This window comes from Amphibalanus amphitrite, unplaced genomic scaffold (genome assembly GCF_019059575.1).
Source record: "Amphibalanus amphitrite isolate SeventyFive unplaced genomic scaffold, NRLGWU_Aamphi_draft 000297F_arrow, whole genome shotgun sequence".
In the NCBI taxonomy this organism is placed as follows: Eukaryota; Metazoa; Arthropoda; class Thecostraca; order Balanomorpha; family Balanidae; genus Amphibalanus; species Amphibalanus amphitrite.
In genome coordinates this window covers 579,746-595,140 of record NW_024881792.1, presented here as the reverse complement: position 1 = coordinate 595,140, position 15,395 = coordinate 579,746, and the positions used below count along the sequence as shown (strand labels likewise).

The 15,395-nt window shown below is 47.5% G+C and overlaps 1 protein-coding gene across 2 annotated transcripts in view; it reads left to right on the top strand.

Moving 5' to 3' along the window:
• LOC122387761 (SH2B adapter protein 2-like) overlaps positions 1 to 15,395 on the top strand; it is a 167,308-nt gene that overhangs the window by 16,686 nt on the left and 135,227 nt on the right. For both annotated transcript variants that reach the window (XM_043378210.1, XM_043378211.1), the window contains exon 2: positions 13,507 to 14,164. In XM_043378210.1, the coding sequence (XP_043234145.1) occupies positions 13,595 to 14,164 (570 nt within the window). In that variant the 5' untranslated portion in view covers positions 13,507 to 13,594. The remainder of the gene's footprint in view (positions 1 to 13,506; positions 14,165 to 15,395) is intronic.

The following is a 15,395-nucleotide window of genomic DNA, read 5'->3' as shown; positions in this document are numbered from 1 at the left end:
CCGCACCGACGCTAACTGCTAACCGAAAACGACTAAAAGTCGCCCGCCAGCCGCCAAACGCAAACACCGCAAATAACCGCCCGGCCGCAGCAAGATAATAATTTATCAACGACTGGCATACCGTTAGGTTGGTCATTTTCGCAAATCAAAAAGATATCTGCAAAAATCTCCTAGATGAAAGCGCCCGAGTAAAAAACGGATGGCACGTGCGTGTTCCTTGCCCCCAACTTCCTTCAGGTCAATCGTCATTTGGGTCACCTAACGCATTGACGACCGGCTGGGTGGAATGAACATTGCGCCAAGAAACGTAAGTTTATTGTCAAAAAGAATCCCCAGAATGGTGGATCCCAAAAGTTTGAAACTACCACTTTGACCCACTGGACGACACCTTAACCCGCGCACCGACGGGGGGGGGGGCGGATATCCGCCCCCCCCTGAGGTTTTTCGCGAATAGCGGGAAAACCGCGGCGCAAATTTGGTATGACTATTCCCTCATCAATTTTACACATGGTGTGCAAGTTTGAACCTCCTACCTTTTAGGGTCAGGTCACCAGGTCACTTTGAATGACCCAACCTCAAGTCACTTTTTTGCAACTTTGTCACCGTGCCAGAGCTACAGTAGATGTCGGAGACCTTTGAAAGTCGCAGGATGTTATTAAGTCATTAGTAGCTACAATTTGTATATCGGAATTTTGATATCGGTGACCTAAGGTCAGGTCAAGTTCGCGACCTCCCCATTATAAGTCAATGGGGGAAAAATCAACTCCCTATTTTTACCACTAAAACGGGTCGGAATGGCCCCATATACCATACATGACTTTATATACGATCAACCTTCACTACCTTGAGGTCTGTTTTGCTGTTGGGCAGCTGTGAGGTCATGTGACGTCATCAAAGGTCACCAAAGGTTTTTGGCCAATAACTCCGTACAGGAACAAGATACAGCCGCGTGGATGGTCTCATTGTGTTCAGCTCGTCAAGACGCATCGAATGATATACATGATGACCTCGAGGTCACGTGACCTGAGGTCAACCTTTGACCTTGACCTTTCGAGGTCAACATATATATCATTCGATGCGGATTGACGAGAAGATCACGATGATGCCCTTAGTTTGTTCCTATCTTGACTAGTTCGAAAGTTATTCGAGAAAAACTCTCTCAATATCTAGCGCCGCCATTTTGACTTTTTCGACCCCTGTGACGTCATCTTTGACCTGACCTGAAAATGACCTTAGTAAAAATTGTAGATCTTGACCGTGCGTATCCGATGCCGTTTACCGCTTGTCGCTATCTTGCCTCGTTCTCGAGATCTCAGGGGGGGGGGGGCGGTCATCCGCCCCCCCCCCGTCGGTGCGAAGTTGGCGCAGACCCCCGTCGGTGCGCGGGTTAAACAGTTGCCGACCGGATGACACCCATTGTTTGGTCACCCACGCCATAGTATGCATCATGGGTGCGCCGAAATGACCAAAAGTCCTAATTTCCGGTGTGCAGGGTCATTTTCAACGGCACGTGGCACGTGGTTCTGGACTTTTCCGGCCACTTTGCGACATACCCATGGGTAGTGCACCGAATGGTGGTTGATCCGCATGGAAGAAAATGGGGGGTCGTTTGGATCGTTTTCGAGCAATCTGCCGTGGAACGCATTTTTTCATTTTGCCCATTGGCTTAACACGGGAATTTTCAAAGTCACGTGGCACGTGCACCAGATGGTCCGCGGAGGGGAGACCCATACCAGAACGTAGATCACCTGGCCCACTAGAAATCCTGAAAAAAAATCAGATTTTTTTGGAACAGCCGTTTTCTCGAGCATCAAGTTGTACTGATCTCAGGCAGCTTTTGCCAAATTGTCAGGGAACTCAGATTTGTTTTTCAATAGAAAAACAATTCTAAAGAATAGTGTTTTAACTATTGACAACAAACCTTCGGTTATCATTTGGCCCCCCCAAACAACCGATCCCATGGCCGTATGGGCCCTGGCCCGTATTCGATTGTCACGAGGCTCGAGAAACCCACGCCAGCCATTAACAGCTCCCATACCAGTCTTTGAGGGTCCTACACTGACCTCTGAGGGCCCTTCAGTGGCGGTCAAGCGTCCACATTGACCGCTGAGGACCCACATTGACCTCTGAGGGCCCTCCACTGGCCTTTGAGGGCCCCTAAACCGGCCTCAGGGGCCCAACCGGCGTCTGAGAGCCTCACACCGGCCTCTGGTGGCCTCATTTCTGTCTCTCGAGTCCCAAGACTAACTTTTAAGTGTCTCTGAGGGCCCGCACTGGATTCTGAAGACCCGATGTCGGCCTCTAAGAGCCCGCATCGACCTCTGGGGGCCCATCTTGGCCTTTGAGGGACCTCCGCTGGTCTCTGGGGTCCAACAACGCCGGCCCATGCCGGCCTTTTAGGGCCCCACACTGACCTCTAAGGGCCCCATGCTGGCCTGTAAGGACCCACATTAGCCTCCGAGGGCCCCCCGCACTGGCTTCTGAAGACCCGATGCCGGCCTCTAAGGGTCATCATCGGCTTCTGAGGGCCCATCTTGGCCTTTGAGGGCCTTCTGTTGGCCTCTTGGGTCCAACGCCGGCCCATGCCGGTCTTTCAGGGCCCTACACTGACCTCTGAGGGCCCGTGCTGGCCTGTAAGGACCCACCTTAGCCTCTGAGGGCCCCGCACGGGCTTCTGAAGACCTGATGCCGGCCTCTAAGGGCCCGCATCGGCCTCTGAGGGCCCATCTTGGCCTTTGAGGGCCCTCTACTGGCCTATGGGGTCCAACGTCGGCCCATGTCGGTCTTTTATGGCCCCACGCTAACCTCTGAGGGCTCCATGCTGGCCTGTAAAGACCCACATTAGCATCTGAGTGCCCAATTCGGTCTCTAATGGTCTCAGACTGCCCTTTGCAGGCCCTGTACTGGTCTCTGAGGGCCCTAATTTGGCCCCTAAGGACCCAAACCACCTCTATAGGTCCCACACCGGCCTCTGATGGTCCCATTTCTGTCTTTGGGACCCAAACTGACCCTTATGTGCCTCTGAGGGCCCCGTACTGGCTTCTGAAGGATCGATGCCGGCTTCTGAGGACCCATAACGGTCTTTAAGTGCCTCATACCGACACCTGAGGCCCCACACTAGCCTCTGAGGGGCCCCAAACTGGCCTATGAGGTCTCTACACCGGCCACTGATGGCCCTATTATGTTCTCTGGGGGCTCAAGCCTTACCTTTGGGCGTCACGCACTTGCCTCTGAAGGCCCACATCAGCCTCTGGGGCCCTACCTGGGGCCTTTGAGGCCCTTCGCTGACCCTTGGATCCAACGCCGGCCTCTGGGGGTCTGACACCGTACTCTAAGGGCCCCATTGCAGCCTCTAGGCGATAGGCATCGCCGAAGCGCTATCGATGGGCCCATAAGTGTAGGAACCATGGGTGCAGTGGGCGCAGTTGCACCAACAATAATTCTGCAGTGCAGTGGGTGCAGACAATGTATTCTGCATCCACAATAATCTGGAACAAAGCCCCCTTTTCTCAGCAACACTACTTTCCATGCAGCATGACATTTGCAGCGCAAAGCCTTTGGAACGCACATGGGATCGTTTTAGGCAAGATAAAAATATCTCCGTTATTAACTTCAATATCATGATATGCAGGTATTCACCGTCCGGAGTCGGAGTCGGAGTTGGAGTCGGAGTCGGAGTCGATTTTTTAAGCCGGAGTCGGAGTCGGAGTCGGAGTCACCGTCCGCAGCCCTGGATCTAAGTATGCCAATTTTACGCACTGTGGTAAAAGGCAGATTCGAGAGGATCTAGCCTCTGATAGGTCGTCTGAAATCACCTTATCAATCACCTTATGTTCTGCCATTTCGATCGAAAAAGGCTTATGGGACTCAGAGGTGCTGTCACGGCCATAGTCTTGAAGCTGAAAAAATGCTTTAGGTTAACAGAAACAAGTGTAGAATTTAACGAGCTACAAAAAAGCCCACCGTCATTTTTAACATTTGCATTTGAACCATCTGAAGTAAACATTCTATTGGGTATTCAGTATGCCTACCTAGGCTAGTACCTACTACCACACAAATCCATTTTCCCCCAACTTACCCCAAGACGAAGGTAGGCACTATTTGATGGGCAACTTATACTGGCGTCCACAGCGTCCATAACGCAAAGCATGTGAACTTTTTTGGAAAGAAAAGTAACCGGGATAAAAGGATGCATGATTTGTTCGTGATAGGCACAACAAAAAGGCCCCACTGCTGGGAGGCCCCCTTGGTGTGAGCCCCCCGGAAGCTCAGCCCCCCCCCCCCCCCTGGACAATATCCGTGGCGCCGCGCCTGCATGATACATTTGAACCAGGCTCGTTTTATTATGTCGGACCATCGCTAACATAAAGTTTGAAGCATGCAAATTAAGACTGGATAGACTATTTGAAGTTCTCTTTGCAAGATTATGAGCTGAGATGCTACGCGCATTCTGGCGTCCTAGCCGAGAGATTCATGCCGCCCACCCCCGGGGGTCCTAAATCAATGAAATGATGCATTCAGTGAATGCCCTCTTCAATAAGTTTTATTTTGGTCGCACAAGGTCGAAAATTCAACTACAAATTGCATTCGAACATAAAAATATTCGTCTTATTTCATGGAACATTATTGAGGCCCATACCTCCGGGTCATGGCCCATACCTCCCTGGCCATGGCCCATACCTCCCGGTGTATTTTGATTGATCGTAAAAGTATGTGATTTATTGAAAGTTATCTCGAGACAAAATAGTCGATCCAGATGCCTAATATCAGGCACACTTAGCAGGCGAAAGGCAGCTTCACGTACACAGAGTGAAAAAAGACAGGTCTAGCCACTGCCCACTGGCAGAAAATTGCCTCTTCACAAAACCGGCACATACCTCCCACCCCGGGTCTCCTCTACCTGGGGCATTCCACGATAGATCGTACCAGGCCCGTCACCCTCAGGGCCTCATCTCTCGGATTTTAATGAAAATCGGTCCTAGGGGTAATCATAGGCCCCAAAGACGCCTGGCAAAATATCAGACTTCTCAGATCAAAACTTTTTGAGTTAAATTGCATTACATTTTTTAACTTCCGTTTGTAACGGTGAGTTTGATGGCCTGTAAATCAAAAATAGGTTAAACAACCAACAAATTGTAAACAACACTAAGCTTGCGATGAATCAAAAATTAATATTACTATTCAAAAATTCCAAAGGAAAATTTTCATTATTGAGCAAAAACTTCAATCTTTTTTCATTTGCCTCTAATGACTTTTGGGACCAAAATTTTTCACATTTTTATTTTTCAAAATAAACTTCATGTCTGAATTGCTGTTAGCACTGTTTTGAGAGACATGCTTAAACATATAATCAAGTAAAGTAACCGTACTCTCATAGCTAATAAAAATGATAAAACATCATACGTTAACAAAGTGCACACGATCCTGGATAAAGAAACAAATTATGAAAAACTTCCCAGCAACCCAACGGCGAAAATTGAAGCAAAAACCAAACAGATATTCAGACAGGCAAGTAAAGACAAGCTACCTGAGAAGCTCATTCAAAGACCTCACCCCGACGAACTCCAGAACGCCGGTGTTCTATGGTTTACCCAAAAACCACAAAGCCGGGGTACCTCTCAGACCCATCATCTCAACATGCGGCGGGCCCACAGAAAAACGTCGTGGCTTCTGGACAGAATACTAAACCAGCTTTTGGAAAAGGTTCCAGCGCACCTAAAAAACACAGACGACTATCTCAAACGCTTAAACGACAAGTACCCGGGATATCAACTGCCCGCAGGTGCCATAGTTTTTAGCATCGATGTTGTAAATTTATACGGAAGTATCCCTCTCGACGAAGGAGTTGCAGCGGTAGCGGAGATGGTCATGGAACATCAGCATGAAATAGACCTAGGCGGCCTGACACCTGATGACATCACACGTCTCAGCTGTCTCACTGCCTCGAGAGTCGAGAACAATATATTCCGGCTTGATAAGGAGTGCTGCAGACAGCGAGTAGGGATCGCAATGGGCAATACAGTGGCACCAGCCGTAGCAATACTGTTCATGCACAAGTTTGAACAGAGTTTCCTGGAGAGTGCAGCGCTTAAGCCAGAGTTTTACGCGAGATACATCGACGACTCCATCGGAGTCTGGACTCACGGTCATGAAGAACTGCAGAAATTCATCGACTACATCAACTCCGTCCACCCTACAATCAAGTTCACTCTTGAAGACAGTAGCAGTTCAGGAAAAGTGGCGTTCCTCGACACGCTCATCACAGTGACCTCGAACTGCAAGTACCAAACTGAGCTGTATATCAAGCCAAATCATTCCGGGATTATCATTCATCAAACATCAGCGCACCCGACGAGAACAAAGCATGCCGTTATACGAGCTGAGTTTCGCCGAGCCATCAGACTGTCGTCTGGCGCAGATGCTCGAGCTCGCTCCTGACAGAAGATCCAGCAGCTGTTTGAAGAAAACGGCTACAGAAAACAGCTGATACGGAGGCTGCAGCGAGAAGCCACCCAGTCACATCAGCATCCCGACAAGAACCAGCAGCCCAAACAAGCCCGACGCACAAAACACGTAGAGTCTTAGACGGGCATCTAACTCTTCCATATGTCGATAAGGGACTGTGCGCCAAAGTTAACTCTATCGTTCGAAAGTGCGACCTCAATTTGAGAGTGGCTTGGCAAAACACACGCACTTTAAAGAGTCACCTAACTCGCTCTGCCTTCTCGCAGCCGGGGTGTCCGGCGGGTACACGAGTCTGTATGCGTGCGAATCAGGACTAAAGGGGAGGTGCTTAACCTCGGGAGTCGTGTGCATGGTAACGTGTGTCATATGTCAGGGCAGGGGACAAGCACAAGACATAACGTACATTGTATTGAAATGGGATAAACAATGGGAACTACTTTGAATTATATTCTTTTGAATTATATTCAATACTACTTGTCCTAAGCTCTTATCAATAACGTACATTGGTGAAACAAAACGGCCCATCAGGCTGAGATTCAATGAACATGTCCTAAGCGCTAGGAACAAAACTCCGGATACTCCAATTGGGGACCACTTTATAGCCACTCATCATGACTACGAAGTTCAACGGAGAGAAATACCATTAACTGTACAAATTCTGCAGAAGACGGGTGACCACCCACACCGAAAAATATGCGAATCCCTCCTCATTCGAAAGTATAGACCGCTACTGAACCGAAATCTATCATCCTGGTACATAATGTGAGACCGGCAGTGTGTGATAGTGTGATAACGTTTGTGAGAAAGGTATAGAGCGCAGTGAATAGTGATGGTGGGAGAGGTAAAAAATGTGATAAAATGTGTAACTATGTATATGTAAGATCCTGAATGTTTAGGCCAACACAATGACCGCCTTTACACTAGCTTATCACCTGTTGTATTGTACTCACTATATTCATATTATCTCTGTGTAGGGTCACTAAAGTGTGTCCCACATCATAGTCACGTGTAACCATAGGATGAGGAAAACTGACGAAAATGTTGTTTCTTTGGCATTCTCTTTTTACACTTTTGACTTTGCTTTTGACTATATGTATATGTGATCATGGCCCGTGGCCGAAAATTCATACTAGATGCCGGCAGCGCTCGTGCGTTGCCTTGGGCCAGAATTGGAGGATCCATAGCCCAATGACTTCATTAATAGCGGCTGCGCCATGCCATCTTTCTGTTTCTAATAGCGTGTGTCTAGTTCTATCAGTGTACCGACTTTTGTGTCGCTAGATCGACGTATCCCGGGATCAGAGGATCCCTCGTCAAAACCGTTATCCGCCCCCCGCACGCGCAGCTTGCACCCCTCTGATATTATCTCGCCGGAATGTCGTGATCAAATGTATTCTTCTTATGACCTGCAAGTTTTGAACCAGTTAGAGCTGCCGTTTACCCTGCAGGCGTGGCAACGTACGAAGGGGTACAATCGGCTTGCACGTGCATAGCTCATGCACCACAGAGTTTAGCTCAACCAAATGTGCATTATTTTGGAGGCCTTACCTGGGACTACCATTGAACCGATTTTGAGGTTGATAGCTTAAAATTTATTTGAGCCAGAGGACCTCACGTCAAAACAGTTTTCCGACCCCAGCACGTGCAGCCTGCACCCCTCGCAGACGGTGACCCGCCTGGAAACTGGTTCAAGGTGTTACCGATGTGTCCCGCCAGTATGGCTTTGCCCGTGACCTCGGGTTGACCTGTAGCCTTGACAAAAAAATTCGTGTCACCGAAACTTTGAAGCGGAATAGCATGTGCCACGAAGCACCGAGCGAACCGAGGCCAGCACCAAAAGTTTACCTCGCCGGAGACGAATCAAACGGTCCCACTTTCGTCCCGTTCGGTCCACCCATTTTGACTCCAGGTCCAAAAAAGCTTGGACAAACTCACATACTCACTGACAAACAGGTTCAGCCGAACTTTTTTTCAGCGACCCACCAATGGGAATTTCCGGATGCAAAAGCATGCTATCGCATGCTTTTGATCCTCCAATTCTGGATAAAAAATAAACGAATTAAGATGAAAGTTTCATTATCATTGTAAGGTCATTAAAGTAAAAAAAAAAAATAAAAAACGAACAATTGGCATTTGAATAATCCGTCTTAGAGTTACAGCCCGCCAAACTTAGCGCTGCAAAACAAGATCCAAAAAATGTTATACACCATAACTCAAAAAATACTTTTCTGATAAGCTTGAAATTATTACAGGTGGATTCAGAGCCCCTGATTACCCCTGAGACCAATTCTCGTCAAATCCGAGAGATGAGGGTGTCAAATTGGGAAAAAAAGTGGTACGATCTATCGTGGAATGCCCCACCTATCAAACACCAGCGATGCCATGCACCACACGGTATCTCGTAATATGACGTCTGCTTCAGATTGAAAAGAGGCCAGGGCCAAGACCATGAAAGCATTCCAATAAGACCAATGCAGAGCAATGCATTATGCATATGACATGATACCAACACGAAAGTAACACAGAATAAGGAACATTGACCTCACTACATAAAAAGTTTAAATGTCAGCCATAGCTACGAGTAACCGATTGACGGAGGTCATTATAAACACTCTAAAACACTGAAATGTAAGTAACTTTGATACAGGGAACATAAAAATGGCATCCGTGACCCCTTTTAAGGCCCTTAGGTCATTTCAGGTCACGAATGGTATCCGAGTTTTTCGCGAATAACTTTTGATAGATGCATTCTAAGGCGATGAAAACACCTTAGTTGTGATTGGCTCGACTGTACCGACCGACTGATGTGCAACTTAACCCTTACCGGTCAGGTCATGACCTTGACCTGGGGTCAAGTTTTCAAGTTGACCTTTCAGGGTCAAATGATTGTTTATTGGATGCCTCTTGACGAGAGGAACACGATGCCGGTAAAATAAAATTCGTGCAAGGTTTGAGTCAAAAGTTATTGCAGAAAATAAAATTCCGATTTTTTTTAATGTTTGCCGCCTGCAGGCAAAACCGCTAATGCTAGGTCAACTCTGAGAAAATTAGCAGAAAGAGCGTTAATAGAGCTATCAAATGCGCTTTTCTGCAGCGCTGTAGCTCTATTAGTTTCCGAGCTGTGCGTCGATTTGTTGAAAATTGGCGATATTTGACCTGGCAATCGGCGAATATGGGCCTTCAATGACCTCTGGTGACTTGACCTTTGACGTGACCAAAAAAGTGACTGAAATAGTTTCTTCCTTAATTTTGACGCTCCTTCGAACACCGCCTTCCCCGTATCGCTACGTGGTCCAGGAGCTGAGTTAGAAGGAGGTGTTCAACCCCCCCCCTCCCTCCAGCAGGGCGTGGAAATTCGGGATCACCAACGGGGCGCGGGTTAATTGAAGTGACATGATTGTAATGAGCCACTCCCTTTTTTCCATCGTTGGATGGACTGCAAAGAAACATTTTAGCGTGTAGTTTGAATTATGTGCGTGTAAACACAAAATTGTGCTTGCCGCGTTTTCCGCATCGGCCGATCCCATCTCAGCCGGCGACACCATGTTTTTTTTTTAACTTTTAGCAGGCTTCTAATGGCCATATATTCTGTTTGAGTAACTAGAAATTCACTATGCATACTCAGAAATGCCTGTTCTTTTGTATAGTGAAAGAAACATGCAAACCAGCTGGTTACTTTAGCTATTGGCGTGTAAACGCAAAATTGTTTCTCATATAGCAATGGTAACCAGTAACCACATCTGACCTCATTTGACCTTTAAGATATTGTCCTAGGGTCATGAAATTCACTCATAGCAGAGTTCCTTACGGCCTCCACCTACCCTCCGAATTTTGTCTTTCTAGCCTTAGTGGGAGCTGAAATATTTCGTCCCCTTCCACGGGGCTAGATGCAATCCACCTAGATGCATTCCACGATAGATCGACCAAAGCCGTACACCCTCATATTTCATTTTTTGCTTAAAATTGGTCTAATGGGTTGTGATGGGCGGGGAAGCCAGCTGTGCCAAGGATTTTTTTTCTTCGAACAACGGTTTCCGAGATATAGCCTCAGGCAATTCCTGGAGGTCACGCTGCAACCCTATGTTTGGCGGCTTATAACTCAGAAACTATTGGTTTTCTATAGTAAAAACTTTATATGGTTCAACTCGCAATCAACCAACAAACGTTTTGGCTATCTCGGATTTTCGATTTTTGAAAATTTTGATCACGTGACATCTTGACCTTTTTTTCGAAGAGTGACCTTGATATTTTCCCAACTGAAAGTCGCAATTATGTCTGATGACGATTAAAGCCTTATCAATTGTCATTCATATGCGCAAATAAAAAAAGTGGCTATCGCCCTGCGTTGACCTCAGGTCAGGTCATTTTTATGACCTGTCCATTATTACGAGCGGGAGCGACGCGAGATCTCGAGAATAAAGCAAGATAGCGACAAGCGGTAAACGGTACAGGATTCACACGGATAAGGTCTACAATTTTTACGGAGGTCATTTTCAGGTCAGGTCAAAGATGACGTCACAGGGGTAAAAAGGAAGTCAAAATAGTTTTGGCTGTACCTTTTGATCTAATAAAGAAAGAGACGTGGAACAGGCACCATTGTGTTTGCTTTCGCCTAGCGCCAGTTCGTTTTGAATTTCAATACCGATGACCTAAGATCAGGTCAATTTCTTGACCACCCCATTATAAGTCAATTGGGGAAAAATCAGTTCCCTTGTTTTTACACTAAAACGCGTCGGAATTGCCTAATATACCATGAGTGACTTCATATACGACTAACTTTGACTACCTTGAGACCTTTTTTGCTCTTGGTCAACTGTGACGTTGCTCTTGGGTCATGTGACGTCATTATAGGTCACCAAATGTTTTTTTGCTAATAACTCCTTACAGGTTTGAGATACAGCCGCGCGGATAGGCTCATTGTGTTCAGCTCGTCAAGGCCCATCGAATGATATATATGATGACCTTAAGGTCACGTGACCTAAGGTCAACTTTTGACCTTGACCTTTCGAGGTCACCATACACATGTTTCGATGCGGATCGACGAGAGGATCACGATGGTGCTATTAGTTTGTTCCTGGCTGGGATACTTTGAAAGTTATTCGAGAAAAACTTCATATATATGTAGTGCCGCCGACTTTCTTTTTACCCATGTGACGTCATCTTTGACCTGACCTGAAAATGACCTGAGTAAAAATTGTAGACCTTATCCATGTGTACTTTGTGCCGTTTACCCCTTGTCGCTATCTTGCTTTGTTCTCGAGATCTCGCTGTCGCTCCCGCTCGTAATAATGGGAAGGTCATAAAAATGACCTGACCTGAGGTCAACGCAGGCCGAAAGCCACTTTTTTATTATCGCATATGAATGACAATTGATAAGGCTTTAATCGTCATCAGACAAAATTGCGACTTTCAGTTGGGATAATATCAAGGTCACTCTTCCGGATGAAGCTCAACTCCAAGAAGACGCAGATGTTAGTGCTACTGCTAGGTACCCCCTCAATGCTGCGCAATGTACCACCTGTGACGTTGACCTTCAATGGAGATGTCATTCCAGACTCAGGAGTAGTTAAAAACCTCGGTGTTCAACTTGACAGGTATCTAAATTTTGAGGCTCAGATAGACAATATGTCCCATAAGTGCGCCGGTATTCTGATAGCCCTAAGTCACGCACGTCACGTCATACCTAGACCTGTGTTAAAGGGCATCACAGAAGCTCTAGTGTTATCCATTGTGCGCTACTGCATGTCGGTGTATGGGTCTTGTACTAGCACACAGCTGCACCGTGTACAGAAGACCATCAATTTCTGCGCACGTGTCGTGACCGGGAAAAGGCGATGTGATCACATCTCGGGTGCCATATCGAGCCTCGGCTGGCTCACGGCCGAACAGTTGGTGGCTTACCATACCTTGTGTGCAGTCGAGCGGACGATGAAGTCAGGTCATCCTGACTTTCTTCTTAAGACTTTCGGACAGCGAGCCCACCAGCGGCATGATCATAACACGAGGCGAGCGGACTCGTTTACCCTTCCGGCCATCCGTGTGGAGGCCGGCAGGCGGCGACTCTGTTACCGCGGTGTGTCGCTGCTGAACGACAGCGGCATTGAGCCTGGCACTTTGTCTTTCCGGGCAGATGCCAGGCTGTTCGCTGGATCTCTCTGATTCACGATATCGTTTCTGGTGCGAGTGTATGCATGGTATGCGAATGTTTGTAGTCATTTCCGTGTGTCTGTTCCAACTTCCCATTGTATTACCATTCAGACGCGAGTAAGTGAAAAGCCATGTAATCGTGGATCTTATTCAAATAAATCTGTTCTGTTCTGTTCTGTTCTTCGAAAAAAAGGTCAAGATGTCACGTGATCAAACTTTTCAAAAATCGAAAATCTGTGATAGCCAAAACGTTTGTTGGTTGATTGCGAGTTGAACCATATAAAGTTTTTACCATAGAAAACCAATAGTTTCTGAGTTATAAGCCGCCAAACATAGGGTTGCAGTGTGACCTCCAGGAACTGCCCGAGGCTATATCTCGGAAACCGTTGTTCGAAGAAAAAAATCCTTGCCACAGCTGGGTTCCCCGCCCATCACAACCCATTAGACCAATTTTAAGCAAAAAATAAAATATGAGGGTGTAAATTTTATTTATTTTTGGTCGATCTATCGTGGAATGCCCCACCAAGTTTAAAACCTTTCTGACAAACACTGCAGGCTGGACAAGATTGCAAACTTTTTTAGGCTCGGTCAGTTAACTTGACCTGGTGACCTGACCTGACATGACCTGGGGTCAAAAATTTCACACGTCCAAAATTGATGTACAGAAAGGTACTCAAAGCGGCTCGGCGCTATGCGCCGCGGTTTTTTATTCACACGCAAAAAAACGCGACAGGGTGGTAACATATGCCCCGCCTCCCCCCCTCCCCCCACTGGGGCGAAGGTTAATCCCGCCGAACGGAGGGCGGATCGAGTTCTTGCTATTTACCTTGCTTAGAGCTGTTGCACAACCGCATACAATGTGCATACAGTTGACTGTTTCTCTCTGTCCACCAGGTCGTGAGAGCAGAGACGCCTTCTGTCGCGGTGACGTCATGTATACATTACTATGGTTTGAAAGTATCAAATCATAACGTGTTCAGCAATGGCAATGCCACGCGTGAAGGCCGATCTCTCCGAAGGCACCACCAGTGGCTGGGAGAGGCTGTGCGAGACGGAGGCGCGCGCGGCGGCGCTGCGCTGTGCAGAGGCGTTCCGGCGCTCCGCCACGGACCCGGCCGCCAGTGGACCGCTCTCACACACCGACTTCTTGCACCGGTTCATCAACAGTTTTCAGCAGACGTTCGAGGATCAGATTCGCCAGTACAGCCACCTGAACGGGTACGCCACCAGCGTGGTGGCGACGGCGGCCGGCCTCGAGCCGCCGCGCCACGCTGGCCCGCCGGCCGGCCGCACTCTTCGGGAACGGTTGGGCTCTTTGAAGAGTACGCTGCGCCGGGGGCGCGCTGTGCTGCTAAGGCAGCGCTCTGACGAGTTGGATGTGTCGCCGAGCCGCCGGCGGCGCGGCCGGCTCGCCAAAATGGTGGTGGAGATCAAGCACGAGGGCACGGTGAACTACCTGACGGGCGACAACCTGGAGGCCTGGAGGCGCTGCCGTCTGGCTCTGGTGCGCACTGGCGCCGGACACCTGCTCGAGTTCTTCACGCCGCCAAAGGTGCGCCGAGCATGCTAGGCTTGCTCATCTCTTTGGCTAGCTATGGAGGTTACTAAACTAGGTGACTGTTACCGGCTGTTTGATGTCAAACAATAATGCAGGTTATGTTGCCATGATCTTTTCTGACAGGATCGGATTAGTGATCAGATCATGCTATCCCGATTTTTAGGACATTTCCATTAGGTACCAATTATGTCAAAAATGGATTAGACCAGGATTGACCGATCCGGATCGGCAGCTTTAATTTCAAATCAGTAGGTAGACATAAATTGCGTGGCTGTAGCGATTCACTTAAGGTCTATAGTCTGTTCCATTTAGAGGCGGATCCAGCCGATTCGTTTGGGGAGGGCAAAAGTTTCCGACCCATTTGGCGACCCCGACCCAGCGCCGCACCGGTGACCAAGCGACTTTATAGGGCCATACTACATCAGAGGCCTGTTTCACTAACGAATAAAACTTGTATTTACAAAGAAAAAGCTTGAGTTTACAAGAAATAATTACCAACATTTGAGATTTGGATTTCACGAAACCTTTGAACATGAATTTTGAGTTTAAAATTTGCAAACTTTTTTACAAGAAAAAGTTTGCTAGAAAACATGGGAATCGCAAACTTTCTGTTTCACGAAGACCAGAAACTTGAAAGAAAATATCGTAATTACAAACCTGAAATTCCAGTGGTCCTGACTAGAGGTGGAAATGACTAACGTTTTTCAAAATCTTGACTAATGACTGACTAATGACTAATGACAATTTTGGTTGACTGACTTTTGACTGACTATTCTTTCGTCTCAAAAAGCTTGACTGACTAATGAATGACTAACGCCATTTCTCTTGATTTTGACTAATAATTGACTAAATTTCAGAAATTGCTAGCACTGCTTAAGTAAAAATCTGCCGATACGCTAAGAAATATAAACGATAAGCAACACCATGTTTCGTTTTAATGTTTATTCCATTCAGCATTGCAGAACATACAAGTTACGCATCAAAGATAGCCGCGTTGCAGGCGATGATTACCAGCCCCTCGAACACCTTATCTGACATCCGCGCCCGTCTGTCCCGCATAATGTTGCCGGCGACTGAGAAGAGCCGTTCGCTGGCGGCGGACGTCGCGGTCAGGCCCAGAGCCTTCTGGCCACCTCTGCGAGCAGCTTGCTGTCATTTTCTTCCCCATTCCTGTGCACATCTTTCCAAAAGTCGAGAGGATTGGCGATGTTGATCCTTGGAGAGG